The sequence below is a fragment of the Anomaloglossus baeobatrachus genome, chromosome 5 (genome assembly GCF_048569485.1).
Source record: "Anomaloglossus baeobatrachus isolate aAnoBae1 chromosome 5, aAnoBae1.hap1, whole genome shotgun sequence".
NCBI lineage: Eukaryota > Metazoa > Chordata > Amphibia > Anura > Aromobatidae > Anomaloglossus > Anomaloglossus baeobatrachus.
This window is the reverse complement of record NC_134357.1, coordinates 566,905,532-566,924,823: the sequence shown is the minus strand read 5'-3', so window position 1 is coordinate 566,924,823 and position 19,292 is coordinate 566,905,532. Positions and strand designations below refer to the sequence as shown.

The 19,292-nt window shown below is 44.6% G+C and overlaps 1 protein-coding gene across 1 annotated transcript in view; it reads left to right on the top strand.

The window, feature by feature from the left end:
* The window catches only part of LOC142312400 (uncharacterized), a 93,482-nt gene extending 74,975 nt beyond the window's left edge, over nucleotides 1-18,507 (top strand). The window contains exon 5 of the mRNA XM_075351343.1: nucleotides 16,854-18,507. Coding sequence (XP_075207458.1) covers nucleotides 16,854-17,784 — 931 coding nt within the window. The 3' untranslated portion in view covers nucleotides 17,785-18,507. The remainder of the gene's footprint in view (nucleotides 1-16,853) is intronic.
* The last annotated feature ends 785 nt before the right edge of the window (nucleotides 18,508-19,292 follow it).

The following is a 19,292-nucleotide window of genomic DNA, read 5'->3' as shown; positions in this document are numbered from 1 at the left end:
TCAGCGCGCGTCGGCGCCATCTTGGATTTTCCGGAGGGGGGGTGTTGGATAGATTTCTCCGGTACCGGGGGCACTAAGGGCTCATTTATTTCTCATCTGACATGTTTGATCACGTCAGATGAGAAATAAATCAATTTTACCGGCCATTTATTTTTTTTTAATGTTGTCGCCGGTATACGGTGTATACCGGCGATCGCATTAACGGGGTCCAGAAAAAACACCCCGATTCATAATCTGGGGGGTCTCAGCTACCCCCGGTAGCTGAAACCCCCGGGATTTTCGGTCGCTGGGGGGCGCTACAGGGTTTTTTCGGGCCGCCGCTTTAAAGCGGCAGAACAGAATAAGTACCCTGTTTTGCCGCCGCTTTAAGTCGTACGGCCGTCGTTATGAGGTTAATTTGTTGAACCAGCTTTCCTAAAATTCCAGGTTTTAGCATTTCGACTTTCAAACATTATTACATTGAAACTTACCATATTATGATCGCTGGTGCCCAAGTGCTCCCGGATCTGTAGATCTGAAATTATATCTGGTCTATTTGAGAGGACCAAATCCAGCAAATTATCTCCCTTTGTTGGTTCATCTACCATCTGAGAGAGATAATTGTCTTGAATTGTAGATAAAAACTTACAGTGTTTAGCACAACCTGAAGATTCTATGTCCCACTGTATGTCTGGATAGCTGAAATCCTTCTTAATAACCAACCGATTATTATTATTTGCTGACTTTTCAATTTGTTGCAGCATTTCACTCTGTACCTGTTCAGCTACATTAGGAGGCTTATAGCAAACTGCAATCAACAACTTTCCATTATTGCCCTCCCCGTGTGCATTTACCTATACTGATAAATATACACACCCCGCCACCTTTTTTGTTTTTCCTGTCCTTTCTGAATGTTCCATTACCCTCTACATTAGTCATGGCTCTCTTCCAGCCAGGTTTCCGTAATGCTCATCACATTGTAATCCGTGATTGACATAATAGTATCCAACACATTAATTTTGTTTACAAGACTTCTTGCATTTGCCAATACTATTAACACATTTCTTACTCTTCATCTCTTGAAGTATGAAGAAAGAGAGGTGCAAAAAGGCATGGAAAATCATGACACCAGCTGAAATCTATCAGTAATTAGAAAACAATGTTACCGCTTACTGAAAAATGTTAGGTGGTTAAACTGATGGCCTATAAAAAAGTGTCTCATTAACAAGGTGACAGACAAGAAACCTCTCATGATGGGTAAAACCAGTGAGCTGTCTCAAAACTGTGGAAACATTATTGTTGCAAAACACACTGATGACATTGATTACAGGAGAATTTCTAAACTACAGAAGGCTCCAGTGAGCACTGTTGGGGCCATAATCCAAAAGTGGAAAGAACATAAATTCACCATAAAGTGGCCACAACAAGGTGTTCCCAGTAAGATTTCAGACAGAAGAGAGAAAATAATTATCAGAAGAGTTGTCCAAGAGCCAAGAACCACCTGTGAAGATCTACAGAAAGACCTGGAATCAGCAGGTACAATTGTTTCAAAGAAAACAATAAGTAATGCTCTCACCCTCCATGGCCTGTATGCACGCTCACCACATAAGACTCCATTGCTGAACAAAACACCAAAGACAGTGAAGTTTGGAGGTGGGAGCATCATGGTATGGGCATGATTTTCAGCAAATGTGACTGAGACATTTCATATAATTGAAGGAAGGATGAATGGAGAAATGTACCAAGAAACTTTAGATAAAAATATGACGCCATCTACCAGGTTGATGAAGATGAAACGAGGGTGGACATTTCAGCAAGACAATAATCCCAAACATACAGCAAAGGAAACTCTCAAATGGTTTCAGAGCAAGAAAATAAAGCCGCTAGATTGGCCAAACTAATCACTGGAGCTGAATCTAATAGAAAATTCATGGAAGGGATTAAAGCTCAGATTTTCAAAGAAGCAGGCCACCGTACCTTTAGGTTTTGAAGAGTGTTTTTTGTGGAAGTATGGCCCAAAATCCCACCTGAGCAATGCATGCAACTAGTTTCTGCATACAGGAGGCATCTTGAAGTTATCATCAAGAAAGGATTGTGTAAGAAGTTTTAAAATTATTTTCTTGTTCTGTGTCAATTCTCATTATTTCACATCACTAAATTTCTGGACATCTATGGTTTGTTTTGTTTGCTTGTGTGGAGTGGATGGGTTGTTATCAACATCTGGTGAGAAATTAATGTCAACAGCACCTTTTTTAAGTTTCATCAATGACCATGCAAGCCACTTAAAGCATTTGGGAAATCATTTTTATCAAACAGTTTTTGATACATAACAAAGGTACGCCCTAAACCAAAAAGTAAATAGAAACGTTCACCACTTTATAGGTATGCCTGTGTAACACCTTCAGGTAACATCCTCTGGATGCAAGCAGGATATGGGGTAGCCAGCCACACAGTGGATCAATAGACAATGGAAATGAAATAATCCGCTGGAAAACCGTCAGGTGATATAAAATTTAACTTTTAATTATTCCATAAAAAATTCATGACACTGGAATCTAGTAAACTGACATCATCGGTGGTTGAATGGTGAAAAAATAACGCGTTTCGGCGGTGGTGCTTTCCTCAGGTTTCCGGCACCGCCGCCGAAACGCGTTTTTCCCACATTCAACCACTGATGATGTCAGTATACTAAATGCCAGTGTCATGAATTTTTTATGGAATAATTAAAAGTGAAATTTTATTTCACCTGACGAATTCCCAGCGGATTTTGTCCTTTCCATTGTCAGAGGTACGCATACCTGCAAGTATGCAAAACCGTCCCCAGAACACCCCCATCCCCCATCCCAGCCCCCCTCCCCTTATACAGAAAAAACAAATCCCCTGCACAACTTAGCATACGGCAAATTTACATATACCTGTACATACATATACATAGCTAGGCTCTAATCAGCAGCCACACATACAGTCATATGAAAAAGTTTGGGCACCCCTATTAATGTTAACCTTTTTTCTTTATAACAATTTGGGTTTTTGCAACAGCTATTTCAGTTTCATATATCTAATAACTGATGGACTCAGTAATATTTCTGGATTGAAATGAGGTTTATTGTACTAACAGAAAATGTGCAATCTGCATTTAGACAAAATTTGACCAGTGCAAAAGTATGGGCACCCTTATCAATTTCTTGATTTGAACACTCCTAACTACTTTTTACTGACTTACTAAAGCACTAAATTGGTTTTGTAACCTCATTGAGCTTTGAACTTCATAGGCAGGTGTATCCAATCATGAGAAAAGGTATTTAAGGTGGCCACTTGCAAGTTGTTCTCCAATTTGAATCTCCTATGAAGAGTGGCATCATGGGCTCCTCAAAACAACTCTCAAATGATCTGAAAACAAAGATTATTCAACATAGTTGCTCAGGGGAAGGATACAAAAAGTTGACTTAGAGATTTAAACTGTCAGTTTCCACTGTGAGGAACCTAGTAAGGAAATGGAAGAACACAGGTACAGTTCTTGTTAAGCCCAGAAGTGGCAGGCTAAGAAAAATATCAGAAAAGCAGAGAAGAAGAATGGTGAGAACAGTCAAGGACAATCCACAGACCACCTCCAAAGACCTGCAGCATCATCTTGCTGCAGATGGTGTCAATGTGCATCAGTCAACAATGCAGCGCACTTTGCACAAGGAGAAGCTGTATGGGAGAGTGATGCAAAAGAAGCCGTTTCTGCAAGCACGCCACAAACAGAGTCACCTGAGGTATGCAAAAGCACATTTGGACAAGCCAGTTACATTTTGGAAGAAGGTCCTGTGGACTGATGAAACAAAGATTGAGTTGTTTGGTCATACAAAAAGGCGTTATGCATGGAGGCAAAACAACACGGCATTCCAAGAAAAGCACTTGCTACCCACAGTAAAATTTGGCGGAGGTTCCATCATGCTTTGGGGCTGTGTGGCCAATGCTGGCACCGGGAATCTTGTTAAAGTTGAGGGTCGCATGGATTCAACTCAGTATCAGCAGATTCTTGACAATAATGTGCAAGAATCAGTGACGAAGTTGAAGTTACGCAGGGGATGGATATTTCAGCAAAACACTGCTCCAAATCTACTCAGGCATTCATGCAGAGGAACAATTACAATGTTCTGGAATGGCCATCCCAGTCCCTAGACCTGAATATCATTGAACATCTGTAGGATGATTTGAAGCGTGCTGTCCATGCTCGGCGACCATCAAACTTAACTGAACTGGAATTGTTTTGTAAACAGGAATGGTCAAATATACCTTCATCCAGGATCCAGGAACTCATTAAAAGCTACAGGAAGTGACTAGAGGCTGTGATTTTTGCAAAAGGAGGATCTACAAAATATTAATGTCACTTTTATGTTGAGGTGCCCATACTTTTGCACCGGTCAAATTTTGTTTAAATGCGGATTGCACATTTTCTGTTAGTACAATAAACCTCATTTCAATCCAGAAATATTACGGAGTCCATCAGTTATTAGTAGAGATGAGCGAACCGGTCCCGGTTCGGCTCGAGGTCGGTTCGCCGAACGGAGGTCCCGTTCGAGTTCGGTTCGTCGAACGTTCGACGAACCGAACTCGAACCGCATAGGAAACAATGGCAGGCATTCACAAACACATAAAAACACCTAGAAAACACCCTCAAAGGTGTCCAAAAGGTGACAAACAACTCACAACACAACACAAACACATGGGAAAGTGACAAGGACATATACTTATGCGAAAACAAAAGAGCTGGACAAGGAAAAAGAGGAGGACACACAGATATATGAGTATATGCAAGGAAACATCGATGCCATTATTGTGCAACTTGAGCCCTGCTCATTTTATGCTTCCAATCTGGATAAATTGACAGAGCTCGCCACGTACGCCTTGGGGATCTTGTCGTGTCCTGCAGCCAGCGTTCTCTCGGAACCTGTCTTCAGTGCTGCTGGGGGTCTGCTGGCAGATAAGCACACGTGTCTGTCCACTGACAATGTGGACATGGCTCTCAGAGGACTTTTCTTCCCCTGGGTCAGCCAGGGGAGGCGAAAGGCACGCGTATTTTTGAGAGTGCTTCATGCAAAGCATCTTTTTCTTTTTCAAAAGGGGGGTCAACTGATGCCAGTCAAGTGGGGTGTGTGTGGCCCAATTAGTGGCAACGAGAGAGACTGTGGTTGGAGTCCCCTCGCTGTGTTTCTAAAAGAACCAAGATGAACAAGTCATGGCTCTCAGAGGACTTTTCTTCCCCTGGGTCAGCCAGGGGACGGGAAAGGCACGCGTATTTTTGAGAGTGCTTCATGCAAAGCATCTTTTTCTTTTTCAAAAGGGGGGTCAACTGATGCCAGTCAAGTGGGGTGTGTGTGGCCCAATTAGTGGCAATGAGGGAGACTGTGGTTGGAGTCCCCTCGCTGTGTTTCCGAAAAGAACCAAGATGAACAAGTCATGGCTCTCAGAGGACTTTTCTTCCCCTGGGTCAGCCAGGGGACGGGAAAGGCACGTGTATTTTTGAGAGTGCTTCATGCAAAGCATCTTTTTCTTTTTCAAAAGGGGGGTCAACTGATGCCAGTCAAGTGGGGTGTGTGTGGCCCAATTAGTGGCAACGAGGGAGACTGTGGTTGGAGTCCCCTCGCTGTGTTTCTAAAAGAACCAAGATGAACAAGTCATGGCTCTCAGAGGACTTTTCTTCCCCTAGGTCAGCCAGGGGACGGGAAAGGCACGCGTATTTTTGAGAGTGCTTCATGCAAAGCATCTTTTTCTTTTTCAAAAGGGGGGGGTCAACTGATGCCAGTCAAGTGGGGTGTGTGTGGCCCAATTAGTGGCAACGAGGGAGACTGTGGTTGGAGTCCCCTCGCTATGTTTTACATGATTTTCGAAGGGCGTGACATGCCTAAGAGGTTGAGTTTCATCATCTGCAACTTGTTGGCAACAGAAAGGCTGCCTTTACACCCTTTTGAGACCGAGGATTTTCGAGACCTTATGCCCATTGCAGTGCCCCAAGAGCCGATGGCCAGTCGTCACTCCTTCTCCAAGAAAGGCGTGCCCGCGCTACCACAGTAGGTCCCACACAACCTCACCGATTCCTTGAGAAACTCTGTGTGTGACAGGGTGCATTTCAACACAGATACTTGGACCAGTAAGCATGGACAGGGGAGTTACATGTTGCTGACTGGGCACTGGGTAACTATGGTGAGAGATGGAGAAGGGTTTGCTGTACAAGTCTTGCCGTCCCCACGACTTGTGTGTCAATCCTTCCTCTGTATGTACAAGTTCCTCCACTGCTTCTGCCTCCTCAACCTCGTGTGGGTCCTCCACCTCGGCCCAAACCCTGTGTGGTCAGGCCACCCTTCCTTGTAACTGCGCCCAAGGAATCCCACACACCTCCTTACTATGCTGGCAGCAGAGCTCAAGGCCATCAGGCGGTCAAATGTTTACTTTGAAATGTAGGGGAAATGTGAGACACCGCTGAGGAATTGTGGACGGTTAGCTCTGGAGAGTGAGACCGAGTTTCATCAATGGTTGTCTACAGTCAACCAGCAGTCAGGGAAGGTCGGGTGCGACAATGATGCAAACCAGTCTGCGACCCTTCTTCAGGGCAATGTGACACACGTGCCTTGTATGGCTCACGTGTTGAACCTGGTTGTCCAGCAATTTTTAAAATACCATCCCGGCCTACATGGCCTTGTGCAGCGGGCACGCTGCTGTGTGCTCACTTTCATCCTTCGCACCCAGCAGCTCAACAACTGTCATCGCTCCGGAAGTCTTAGGGTCTGGCGGTTAAACGCCGGAAATGCGATGTTCCGACACGCAGGAATTGGAATCTGCACATGTTGCAGCGTGTGTGGCAGCACCGCAGAGCCCTGCTGAAATACGGTATGACGTATACCCTGGGCTAACTTGATCCAGAGGTGGTGCAGATCACGCTGCTGGAGTGGTGTCAGATCAAGGACCTATGCACCCTTCTACACAGTTTCCAAATGTCGACGAAGATGTTTAGCACTGGCAATGCCATTCTCAGCGTGACAATTCTGGTCATCTACATGATGGAGCACACTGTAAGCATTATTCGGAGTCAGGTATTGGTCCAAGAGGAAGGTGAGGAAGTACAGGAGGAGTCATATGCAGAAGGGATAATAAGATCTACAAGGTCCATACGGTAAGCGGCACCTAGGCAGCAGTTATGGTGGGGGATAGGGATTAACAAGGGCGCATAGTATCAGCAAAAATTGTTGAGGGAGGTGCAGGAGCCATGAAGAAATGGAGGACGAACTTGCGATGGGCATGGAAGACTCAGCAGATGAGTGAGAGCTTGCTCACATTTCGGTTGTGCGAGGTTGGGGGGAAGAGGGCAGAGGAAGGAGGCACGATTCTCACCTCTCTGCCACCAACACACCAAGGACTTGGTCCTCCTGGATGCACAAGACACATGAGCGTCTTCTTGCTGCACTACCTACAACATGACCCTCGGATTGTAGGAATTCGAAGTAATGCTAACTACTGGGTTGCCACACTGTTAGATCCCCGGTACAAGACAAAATTTGGCGAAATAATTCCTGCCATATAAAGGGACGCACATATACAGGAGTATCTGCAGAATGTGTTACGCAATCTTCGATCTGCTTTTCCACTAAACACCAGTGCTGCACAGAGTGAATCTCAACGGTTTGTCATGGATAGGAGGAAATGATCTTTTACTTGTCCACATCTGAGGGACCGAGGGCTGGCTGTTGTGCTGAGATGCCATTGAGTACGGTGTCCCTGCAGAGTTGCACTTTTGGTCATATACAAAATGAGTTGAAAAAGGACAGATGCGGGTGAAAAGGGGAACAGGTGTGTTGGAAAGGGGAAAAAAGTTTTGGTCCGTGGGTTTGGTGGTTAAGCAAAAGTAACATTTGATGAAGAAACACCATCTGTTACGGTGGGACTGGCAGATTTGGATAAGGTGGTATATACTATGTTACCGCTATATAACGAAAATTAATAAGAAAAGAAAGAGAAAGGTATATATCCCCATCAGCAGTCAGTGTCCACCGTGCTCCCAGATGGAAAAGGAGAGGTTGGCAACTGGAAGGTTAGGTGGAGGATACAGAGCTGTGTGGCTATGAAACTAATAGTAGCCTGAACCAAGTTAGACGCCACTCGGATCTTGAGACTGGGAGCCCTGTTAGCGTAACAGGGTCCACACGCCCACCCAGCCCAGGAACTCCCTGTTAACATCACAGGGGCCATTCAGGACGCTGACCGTGTGCATTGGGGCCACACCTGTGAACAGCAGGCGCATCAGCAGCAGCAGGCCTGTTAATGCCACTGGGCTGCACAAGCAGGACTTGTAGGACAGGAGCTGGTCTTAACCGTTCTGCGTTACCAACTGTGGTGGCGGCCTGCATCGACGCCCTATCCCTGCCTACCTCTGGCCTAAAGCCGCAATGGGTTCAACACATGGAGGTGTGCTCTTTCGGAGCATAATAGAAGACTGCGCACCTCCTTGTTGTCTCCAGCCCCTTTTATAACCTGGGTCCGCCACAAACCAGGGTGGACCACAATGCACCTCCTGGAGACAAAAGCAGAGTGATACGTCATGAGTGGCATAACTAGCGTCCTATTTGGAACCGCAACTTCAATGATGACCTCATGGCTGTCATGACCCAAACACCTCACCAGTCATCGTCTGACCATCAATAATGAGGTGACAAGTCATAGGGGCGGGCCTCTGCAAGCCATTTGGGAGTGGCCTGGCCACATCGTCAGGACACCTGATGCCCTGTGGTCTAAATGGGCCCCCCACATCAGGGGCAGGGCCAAAGAGTTCATTACCGGACCTAGTTTCTGATTCAGTAAGTGCCTGACCATGGTCAGTTGCATGAAATACAGTCTCTGAAAAAAGACTATCAGCTTTAGCATGGTGTCTATGCACAACACAGGACTTAGACCCGGCACGGAGTGCAAGTACCTGTGCAAAGAGGCTTTTCGCACTAAGTGTGGGAGCATGCGCTGTAGCCCGAAATGAAGACTTAGCCTCAGGAATGGCACAGTCAGGCTGAGCATACTCACTAGGCGAAACACTGGAGTTAGGCTGCGGCTGGGGTAAATCGGCACACGCATGCGCACTAGCTGCCTCTCCACACTTAGACGTGGAGGAGAAAGCAGCCAGCTGGACAATCCGAGGCACAGGCCTAAATGGCAGCTGATGCCTGGGCGCAACTGAAACCGCAGCAGGCTGCTTGCGTTTAAGGCGTCACCGTTTTGTAACAACAAATAACATCAAAAAGAACAGGTGTACTTCTTCCCATGGATAATCTGATATGATCCCTTTTTTCATGGACACGACCATCGCTAACAAATGTAGATGAGGCCAAATCAGCAGCTGCTTCAATGGATCTGAATTGCTCCATAAAGTGGCCTCTCCTCCACCCCAATTTCAAGATCCCAAATACTCCATTCCTCTGTGGTGTCAATCCAATCGCACTTGCTTCCTAACAGCTCTCAAGTTTCCACCAGCCCTGCTGAGTATGGGGTGACAGAGATGGTTGAGTTTGCATAGCTGTTCAGTCGCACTATAGCCTGGGAATCAGAGGTCTGCTCCAAAGCTGCAATGAGTACAGACAAGGAAGTTATTATTATTTTTATTATTATTGATTTATAGAGCATCATTGATTCCATGGTGCTGTACATGAGAAGGGGGTTACATACAGAATACATATACAAGTAACTATAGACAGACTGGTACAGAGGGAAGAGGGCCCTGCCCTTGCGGGATTACATTCTAAAGGATTTTTGGGAGGAGACAGTAGGAGTGGTTTAGGTTGAGCGTCAAGTACGTATGGTGGTGGTGTCATTGAAGGTTATAGTCATTTCTGAACAGATGAGTTTTCAGATTCAGTTTGAAGCTTGCGTGTGTAGCATATAATCTAACGTGTTGAGGTAGCGAGTTCCATGAGACAGGGGAAATGATCTGCGCAGATAGCCTGAAGCTTTGTGACTGGGATCCAGGCCCCGATGAAGAAGGTGCTGTGCCTAATCTACACCCTTATTTCCAAAAATTAAATCCTCCTGGTGGAGACAATGGGGAACATGATGAGGAGCACAGATACCTGATTGGAAGGACAACTTTACTATTCGGTCATGGCAGGAAGAGGTTCTTTTGGAGGACTCAGGACGAGGGGAATGAAAACACACAGGGTTATTGATGAGGTTGGAGACAACACTTACTGTCAAACCAAAGTCAGCCAGTCGATGAGGTCAGCAGAGGAGGTGGAGGAGGATGCTACTGACGACGAGGTTACGTTGCGTCTTCTTGGCCAGAGACAAAGTACTGAAAGCACGTCAACAACTGAATCCTGGACCACAACTTTGACTCTGAGCAGATGTCGTGTTGGCTATGCAGGTCGCATGGGCTGTAAGCCGTTCCTAGCCTGTGAATTTTTGGACATCGCAAAGGATCACCAAAGTCATGTAATCTGTAAGATTTGTCAACAATCTGTAAGTAGAAGGCAAAAACTCACACTTTTGAGTACTTCCTCCATGAAGTATCACATGGATATGAATTGACAGCGTGAAGGTGTATTGCTCAGCTTTAGCAACTGTCAACGCAATATGCTTATTTGCCGTTCATTGCATGCATTGTTGCAGACTACACACAAGGGGCTGCTGTTTTTTTGGATCTGCCTTTGGTCACTATAGCAATATAAAATTGCTCTTCGGGTGTGGACTTGGAGATGCTGTCTATGAACAGAAGGAAAAGCTAAAGGTGTGTGTTACAGCAAGGAGCCACCGCGGAAACACTTCGTTCAATTGTGAGGGGAGTTGTGTTGTACTTTGATGATGAGCACTGTAACATCAGTGAGCAGCATCCTGTGCCACAGACCAACATTCTTACGGTGCTGTCTATACTGTTTACCGTGAGAGGAGCGTAAAGTCTGTATTTCTGGCAACTGGACATCACAGTACCCGGGTACGGTAGGCTGTGCCCAGACAATAATGCGGGCACGCAACACTTTGTTTTATTAGCAAAACACATATCTGTTCTGGGTAGGCCGACTATATAGACAATAAGACTTGCTGCCTCTGCACTGTCAAATTGTCACGTACAGTTTAAATCATAGAGGGACAGCAACACATGTTTGCATTGACTGTTGCTTTTCAAGATTTCCATGACTGTGTTGCAGAGCTGTGTGGTTTGCATTCACACTGTTATCATCTGCATTATCTGTGAGGCTTCAGCTAACAAGGGTATTCAGGGGGGGTCATGTGTTTTGTCTATGTTTAGGTAGATAACTTGTAAGCTCTTGTGATGCGCCACTGGTAAGTCGTGTTCGCACACACACACACACACACACGCGCACAAACACACAATTACTGCTACACAGAGGGATTAGCAGGTAGTAGGCAACAGAATAGATTGTTCAATTATTTTAATTGTATGCATGGTTCTTATTGTTTGTTTTGGTAAAGTTAAACAATCATTTATCAACCCAACTGCCTAGAGTCCTTTTCCTTTTGTCTGGTTTTGCTGCATACTGGGGAGCCCACCCTGTACACGACTTAAAATGAAGCATAAGTCGCAATGTGAATTTCACTGTGCTACAATGCGGCCTAGCGTGCCTGTGCAACCACCGCCTGCCCCATCAAGTGCATCTGCGTGCTCTTCATCCTCTGTGACTGTGGGGACAGCAGTCACACATGGTTTTTCACACTGAACTTCCACTCCTTAACCCGCAACAGGGAGTGTGATTGGCAGGTCATCACTTGTGTTGGAAGTGGAAACAGAACGTATTGTTGAGCTGTCAGACATCGAGAGAACCATCATTGGATGCAGGCTACATTATATCCACGCCTGCACCTTCGTCACAGATTGCCTGGACTACCTGCAGTTAATAATTGCATTCCAGAAATGGAAAGGAGTGTAGAATGCACATGTGTTGTACCTTGCTTGGCAGCAAAGGAACACTAACTTAGTATTCCAGACAATTTTAGGAAGGCAGAAAAAGAGTCAGCTCTTTGTGCAAATTAAATAGCGTGGCAAAAGTGGACAGATGGGTACAGTGGCCGTGTTCTGTGGGTACCAGGACAGTAAAAGAAGCCTCACTTTCTATCCCTCCTAATGATCAAATGCAGCAAGGAATTCCCTGAGTTTCCTATAAAATTAGCATAGCTAAATGTGCAGGAGGGTGTCATGCAGAGGTGCTAGAAATAGCTTGGCACCAGTGGGGCACTAATGGAATACAACAGCCAGTTCTATGATTCCACTAAATGGCAGTATTTTTTGCTATCATTATAGCTTATTAAAAACAGAGCAGGAGGGTGTCATGCAGAGGTGCTAGAAATAGCTTGGCACCAGTGGGCCACTAATGGAATACAACAGCCAGTTCTATGATGCCACTAAATGGCAGTATTTTTTGCTATCATTATAGCTTATTAAAAACAGAGCAGGAGGGTGTCATGCAGAGGTGCTGCACATAGATTTGCACCAGTGGGGCACTAATGGAGTACAACAGCCACTTCTTGTATGCCACTAGGTACACTGAGTGTTTGCTAGTATAATGGCTTAGTTATAATGAGTTGGAGTGTGCAATGCAGGCAGAGGTGCTGCAAATATCTTTGCACTAGTGGGACTAGACAAAAGTCCAATAGCCACGTTTAGGATGCCACTAGGTTCACTGAGTGTTTGCTAGTATAATGGCTTAGTAACAATGAGTTTGAGTGTGCAATGCAGGCAGAGGTGCTGCAAATGTCTTTGCACTAATGGGACTATAGCAAAGTCCAATAGCCACGTTTAGGATGCCACTAGGTACACTGAGTGTTTGCTAGTATAATGGCTTAGTTATAATGAGTTGGAGTGTGCAATGCAGGCAGAGGTGCTGCAAATATCTTTGCACTAGTGGGACTATAGCAAAGTCCAATAGCCACGTTTAGGATGCCACTAGGTACACTGAGTGTTTGCTAGTATAATGGCTTAGTTATAATGAGTTGGAGTGTGCAAATCAGGCAGAGGTGCTGCAAATATCTTTGCACTAGTGGGACTATAGCAAAGTCCAATAGCCACGTTTAGGATGCCACTAGGTACACTGAGTGTTTGCTAGTATAATGGCTTAGTAACAATGAGTTGGAGTGTGCAATGCAGGCAGACGTGCTGCAAATATCTTTGCACTAGTGGGACTAGACAAAAGTCCAATAGCCACGTTTAGGATGCCACTAGGTTCACTGAGTGTTTGCTAGTATAATGGCTTAGTAACAATGAGTTTGAGTGTGCAATGCAGGCAGAGGTGCTGCAAATATCTTTGCACTAGTGGGACTATAGCAAAGTCCAATAGCCACGTTTAGGATGCCACTAGGTACACTGAGTGTTTGCTAGTATAATGTCTTAGTTATAATGAGTTGGAGTGTGCAGAGGACAGGAGGGTACAGTGCCAGGATTGTGGGGCTCTGGGTAGAGGAATGGAAGCCTGCCTTTCTATTCCCTCCTAATGGGGAAATGCAGCGACGAAATCCCTGACCTTAGCTACACAGACGCTGTCTCTGTTTTCAGGACCTGTCACCTATGGCTCTGACCCTGCCGGTACGAGCCCTTAAAAGGACTGATAGAAAGTGCTCTCCCTAAGCTGTCCAGCGCTGTGGATGGAGCGCATACAGCTGTATCGGCGATAGGATTTAGGACGGAGATGCGCCAGTGATGTCTGACACCAAGGACGCAGAAGGCAGATAATGGCGTGCTGGAGGAAAATGTCCGGTTTTATAATGCAGGGACATGTGACATGGACATCCTATCACACATGCCGTTGCTTCTCTGGCTAAAAGTCCACTTAGCTGTGTGTGTGTCTGGGATTGGCTGACATAATGGCCCTCCCCACTACACGCGCGCGCTTAGGGAAGGAAGACAAGGAAAAAAAAAAAATGGCGATCGCCATTATACAAACAGGAGTGATCTGAAGGCGCTGTTCACGCACACTATACACTGAAATTTCATAATAGTGTGAGTCACAGAGTGACTTACACTATTACAGCGGAAAGCCAGCTAGGAATTAGCTGTTTTTTTGCTGCTAGAACCGTTCTCGAACATTTCTAGAACTATCGAGCTTTTGCAAAAAGCTCGAGTTCTAGTTCGATCTAGAACAGGCCCCAAAATCACTCGAGCCTAGAACTGGAGAACCTCGAACCTCGAACCGCGCTCAACTCTAGTTATTAGATATATGAAACTGAAATAGCTGTTGCAAAAACCCAAATTGTTATAAAGAAAAAAGGTTAACATTAATAGGGGTGCCCAAACTTTTTCATATGACTGTAAGTTATCTGACTAAAACGTGCATGTAGGATCCATGTTTTCATCATGCCACATCCCTTTAGGCAAAGGGCAAACTAAAACAGACCCACTAGCAAGGCTCTAGCCCACGTCAATATTGCAGGGGCCAGATTTGGGGTATCTAGCCACGGGGCCCTGAGGTCCCCAAATTTCTGATACACCCTCCTCTTCTGATAGACATACGTCTCCAGCCTGAGTGTATAATTTACTTTCTCAATCAGCTCTTTAGTATCTTGGGTTTTGCTACTTTTCTAATACACTGCTATGATCTTTCGTGCTTGATAGAGAACACGCGCGATAGCGATCTTATGGCTCTCTGAGATAGGGAGTTCCGCAGTATACCCGAGAACACACGTCAGTGGTCCACGGTCTGTCTGAGAGTCATATACCGAATCAATGAGGTCCGGCACCTCCGTCCGATATCTTCTCAGGCGCACACACTTCCACATAAGGTGGATCAGGTCCGCGTCTGCTACTCCACACTTCCAGCAGCACGAGTCGGGGCTAGCCCCAATTTTGAATAGAAACACTGGAGTCCTTTATACTTTGTGTATTAAGAATAACTGAGATAACCTCTGTTCCTCACTTGCTGATAGTAGTGGAATATTTTGCACTACCTCTTCCCACACCGCCGCAGAAATATTCCCAACGTCTCTCTGCCATTTATCTCTAAGACCACAAGTCTCTACCTTAAGTTTGGCATCCTGGAAATACATATAGTTACAGTACCAGGAGATTGCCCCCTTAGTGTCTCCAGCCGCCACTGAAATATCCATCAGAGGCATCCGGTCCACCGGTGACAAACTCATAGATCCAGACTGCACTTCACAAGCATGCCGAAGTTGAAGGTATTGGGAAAAACTTGGTATTTGGGATATCAAACTCACTCATAAGCATCTCGAATGACTTCACATGCCCCTCCTTAAACAGTTGCTGTATCTTTTTAATCCCCTTCCGCTGCCATAATCCAAACCCTTGCAATATTAAGCTCAGGCAAATTCGAGTTTCCCCAAACAAGTGAGTATTTAGTGACTGGCCCCACTTTCAGTAAGTCCTTCACCCGTTCCCAGGCTTTCCCCATCTCCCTTAAGGTGCAATATGCAGGAGCAAACAGTCCCGAGAATCCCCCCCCCCCCCAAGTCTAGTTCCGCAGGCAGATTCCTTTTTCCTAGTGCATGACATATCATTGCCACAAAACAGCGAGGTTCCCGCTCCCTCCCCTTCCCAATTCTTAAAGTGTTGCAACTGCGCTTCCAGATAGTAAAGGAACGGGTCCACAACCGCCAATCCCCCTCTCATTTTGGGCCTCTGCAGTGTTTGTAATTTTATCTGTGCTACTCCTCTCTTCCAGATTAGTTCTCTAAAGGCGCTATTAATTTTGCAGAGGATGCGTTGGGGCAGCCACACTGGTGTGTTATGTAATAAGTATAGTGCCTGTAGCATAAGAATCATTTTTACTAGGTTAGCCCTGACGATTACTAGGAGCGGTAGTTTACGCCAGGCTTTGAATTTCTGCTAGAACCTATTCAGAAGAGGCGTGATATTTAGTTTCTCATAATCTGTCACCTTCTCACTATTACAAATACTTAAATGAGGATGTTAACTTCAGCTGTCCTACCAGACTGTCAGGGGCAGCAGGGACGGGTCCTAAAGTCATCAGAGACGACTTATCCCAATTAATTGTTAATCCCGACAGAGTGCTGAAACGATCAATGACTGCTATAAGTTCTGTTAGGGAATTTGGCTAATCATCTAGGAACAACAGCAAGTCATCTCCGTAAAGTGCGACCTTCTCTGTCAGGTTACCATGATAAAAGCCCTTCACACCTCTTCATGATCTCAGGGCCGCAGCCAATGGCTCAATGGCAACGGAAAACAGCAACGGAGACTGCGGGCACCCCTGCCTAGTCCCCTAGCCAGTGAAAACCCCTCTGATAGCAACCCATGAACCTTCACCCTTGCCGTAGGGGCCTCATACATCAATTTTACCCAAGAAATAAATGTGACGCCAAAACCCATATTAGCTAATACCATCTTGAACGCCTCTCCAGGTCTCTGTCTAACTATTAGACGATCAGGTGTTGGGCGAAGCTGAAAATTAGACTCATCAGAGAAGATTACCTTACTTAAGAAATTGGGCAGATTAAACTTTGCGAAGGACATATGAATCAAGCCACATACAAGGTTATCCTGGAAAAATCAGAAAAACTGACAATTTTGCAGTGGCCTCTTAATTTTTGACAGAGCTGTATATTATAATATTTTTCTATTGATACAATCATTTCAAGGCACTGCTATTGAAAAGAAATAAAAAGATTGTTTTATTCCTGGCAGGTGACTGTACCAGAAGCTCAGAAGCACATCTGATGTTTTCCGATGTTAAACCAGGTGATTCTGATATCACACCAGATACATCTTATGAAGAACATGCCATTATCCCAGATGTAGTTTCAGCCAATCCCAGCAAAAATGTATCATCTGATCCTTTTCAACAGATCCTTTCCTGTGATTTATCACTCACTGATAAACAAAATAAAAATAATAGAAGGGATCCTTTACATCAAAAATTTCTTAACAGGAAAAAGCCATTTTCATGTTCAGAATGTGAGAAATGTTTCAGGTATCAATCACGTTTAGCAATACATCAGAGAACTCATACAGGTGAGAAACCATTTTTATGTTCAGAGTGTGGGAAATGTTATAGCATCAAAGCAGATCTTGTTAGACATCTAAAAACTCACACTGGAGAGAAGCAATTTCCCTGTTCTAAATGTGGGAAATTTTTTAATGCTAGATCAGCTCTTCTGGTACATGAGAAAATTCACACAGGGAAGAAGCCATTTTCTTGTTTAGAATGTGGGAAATGTTTTCTGCGTAAAACATCTCTTTTTTCACACGAGAGGATTCACACAGGGGAGAAGCCATTTTCATGTTCAGAATGTGGAAAATATTTTATAGAGAAATTTAATCTTATTAGACACCAGAGAATTCACACAATGGAGAAGAGATTTTCATGTTCAGAATGTGGAAAATATTTTACAGAGAAATACCATCTTCTTAGACACCAGAGAATTCACACAATGGAGAAGCCATTTTCATGTTCAGAATGTGGAAAATATTTTTCAGAGAATTACAATCTTATTAGACACCAGAGAATTCACATGATAGAGAAGCCATTTTCATGTTTAGAATGTGGAAAACATTTTACAGAGAAATACCAGCTTATTAGACACCAAAGAATTCACACAGGGGAGAAACCATTTCTATGTTCAGAATGTGGGAAATGTTTTATAGTTAAATCTAGGCTTGTTAGACATCAGAAAAGTCACCAAAGGGAGAAACCATTTTTATGTTCAGAATGTGGGAAATGCTTTACCAACAAATCATTTTATAATAAACATACATGCATTCACACAGGGGAGAAGCCATTTCCATGTTCAGAATGTGGGAAACGTTTTATGGTTAAATCTAGGCTTGTTAGACATCAAAGAATTCACACAGGGGAATAGCAATTTTAATGTATTTTCTAAATCATTTTATTGGCAAAATTATATAAGAAAACAAAAGTAAAGACATGTCTACAACAGACATAGAAACTAATTTTCAGCACTAAATGATGATCAGTAACTAGAGATGAGGGAATTTCCTAAAATTTGATTTTGTTTTGATTCAATGAGGGGAAGATGTATACGTTATAGGGAACCTATCACCTGATTTGGGGCCTATAAGCTGTGGCCACCACTCTTAAATACAGCATTCTAACATGCTGTATATAAGAGCTCAGGCCGCTGTGTAGAACGAAAAAAATCACTTTGTAATACTTACCTAACGGTCGCTAAGGTGGATATGGGTAATATGGGTGCCGGCGCCTCCTCTTTTTGCCATCTTTGACCTCCTCCTTCTTAAGCCAGGGTGCCTGACGCGTCCTACATCATATCCACTCGCCGGCATTGAGGTCCTGCACAGGCGCACTTTGATCTGCCCTGAGCAGGGCAGATCAAAGTATTGTAGTGCGCCTGCACGGGATCGCCGAGTGTGTATGTGTATGTGACGTAGGACGCGTCATGCACACAGGCTTCCAAAAGAGGAGGCACCGGCACCGGAAAAAGGAGACGCCCATTTGACCCAAATCCACCGCAGCGACCGTTTTAGGTGAGTATTATAAAGTGATTTTTCCATATTTTTGTTGCATGGACCATTTGTATATTTGTAAAGGTTAATCAAAATCACTCTCTTAGAAGTATATGTAATAGCTAAATAAATGTTATTTTGTAAGATCCTTCATGCCCCTTATCAGCTTTGTTTATCCTTTTTAAACTTTTTCGAATTCTTTATTTTTTTAAAAACTCGATTTATTGAAGGATGTATGTAACATAAAACTGGCAACAGTAGTATACATCAGATCATATAACCCAGGGGTGGGGAACCTTTTTTCTGCCGGGGGCCATTTGGAAATTTCTGCCAACCTTCGGGGGCCGCACAAAATTATCAATGTGAAAATGAACCGGCTATATTTGGTCAAACAGTTTATTAACTCACCCTTACTGTAATGGCTGGAGCTGCTTCTGATTTGTGCGGCTGTGATATTCAGTGATACTTATGTTGCTTCTCTCTTTTCCAGGTTTGTCACGGTCTGGAGCGCAGGAAACTCTTTGTGATAATAATATTGGTAGACTACATACATCACACAACAGACACAGGGACTGGTGTATATAAATCACAGGAGACACATACATGACTGAAGGGGCTGTTAGGATATTCATCACATAGGAGACGCTGGGACTGCTGTATATACATCACAGGAGACACCTACATCACACATGTATATGCCCCCAGCCCCCTTCTATGATGTATATGCTTTCAGCCCCTCCTGTGAGGTATATGCGCCCAGCCCCTCCTGTGAGGTATATGCGCCCAGCCCCTCCTGTGAGGTATATGCGCCCAGCCCCTCCTGTGAGGTATATGCGCCCAGACGCTCCTGTGAGGTATATGCCCCCAGCCCCTCCTGTGAGGTATA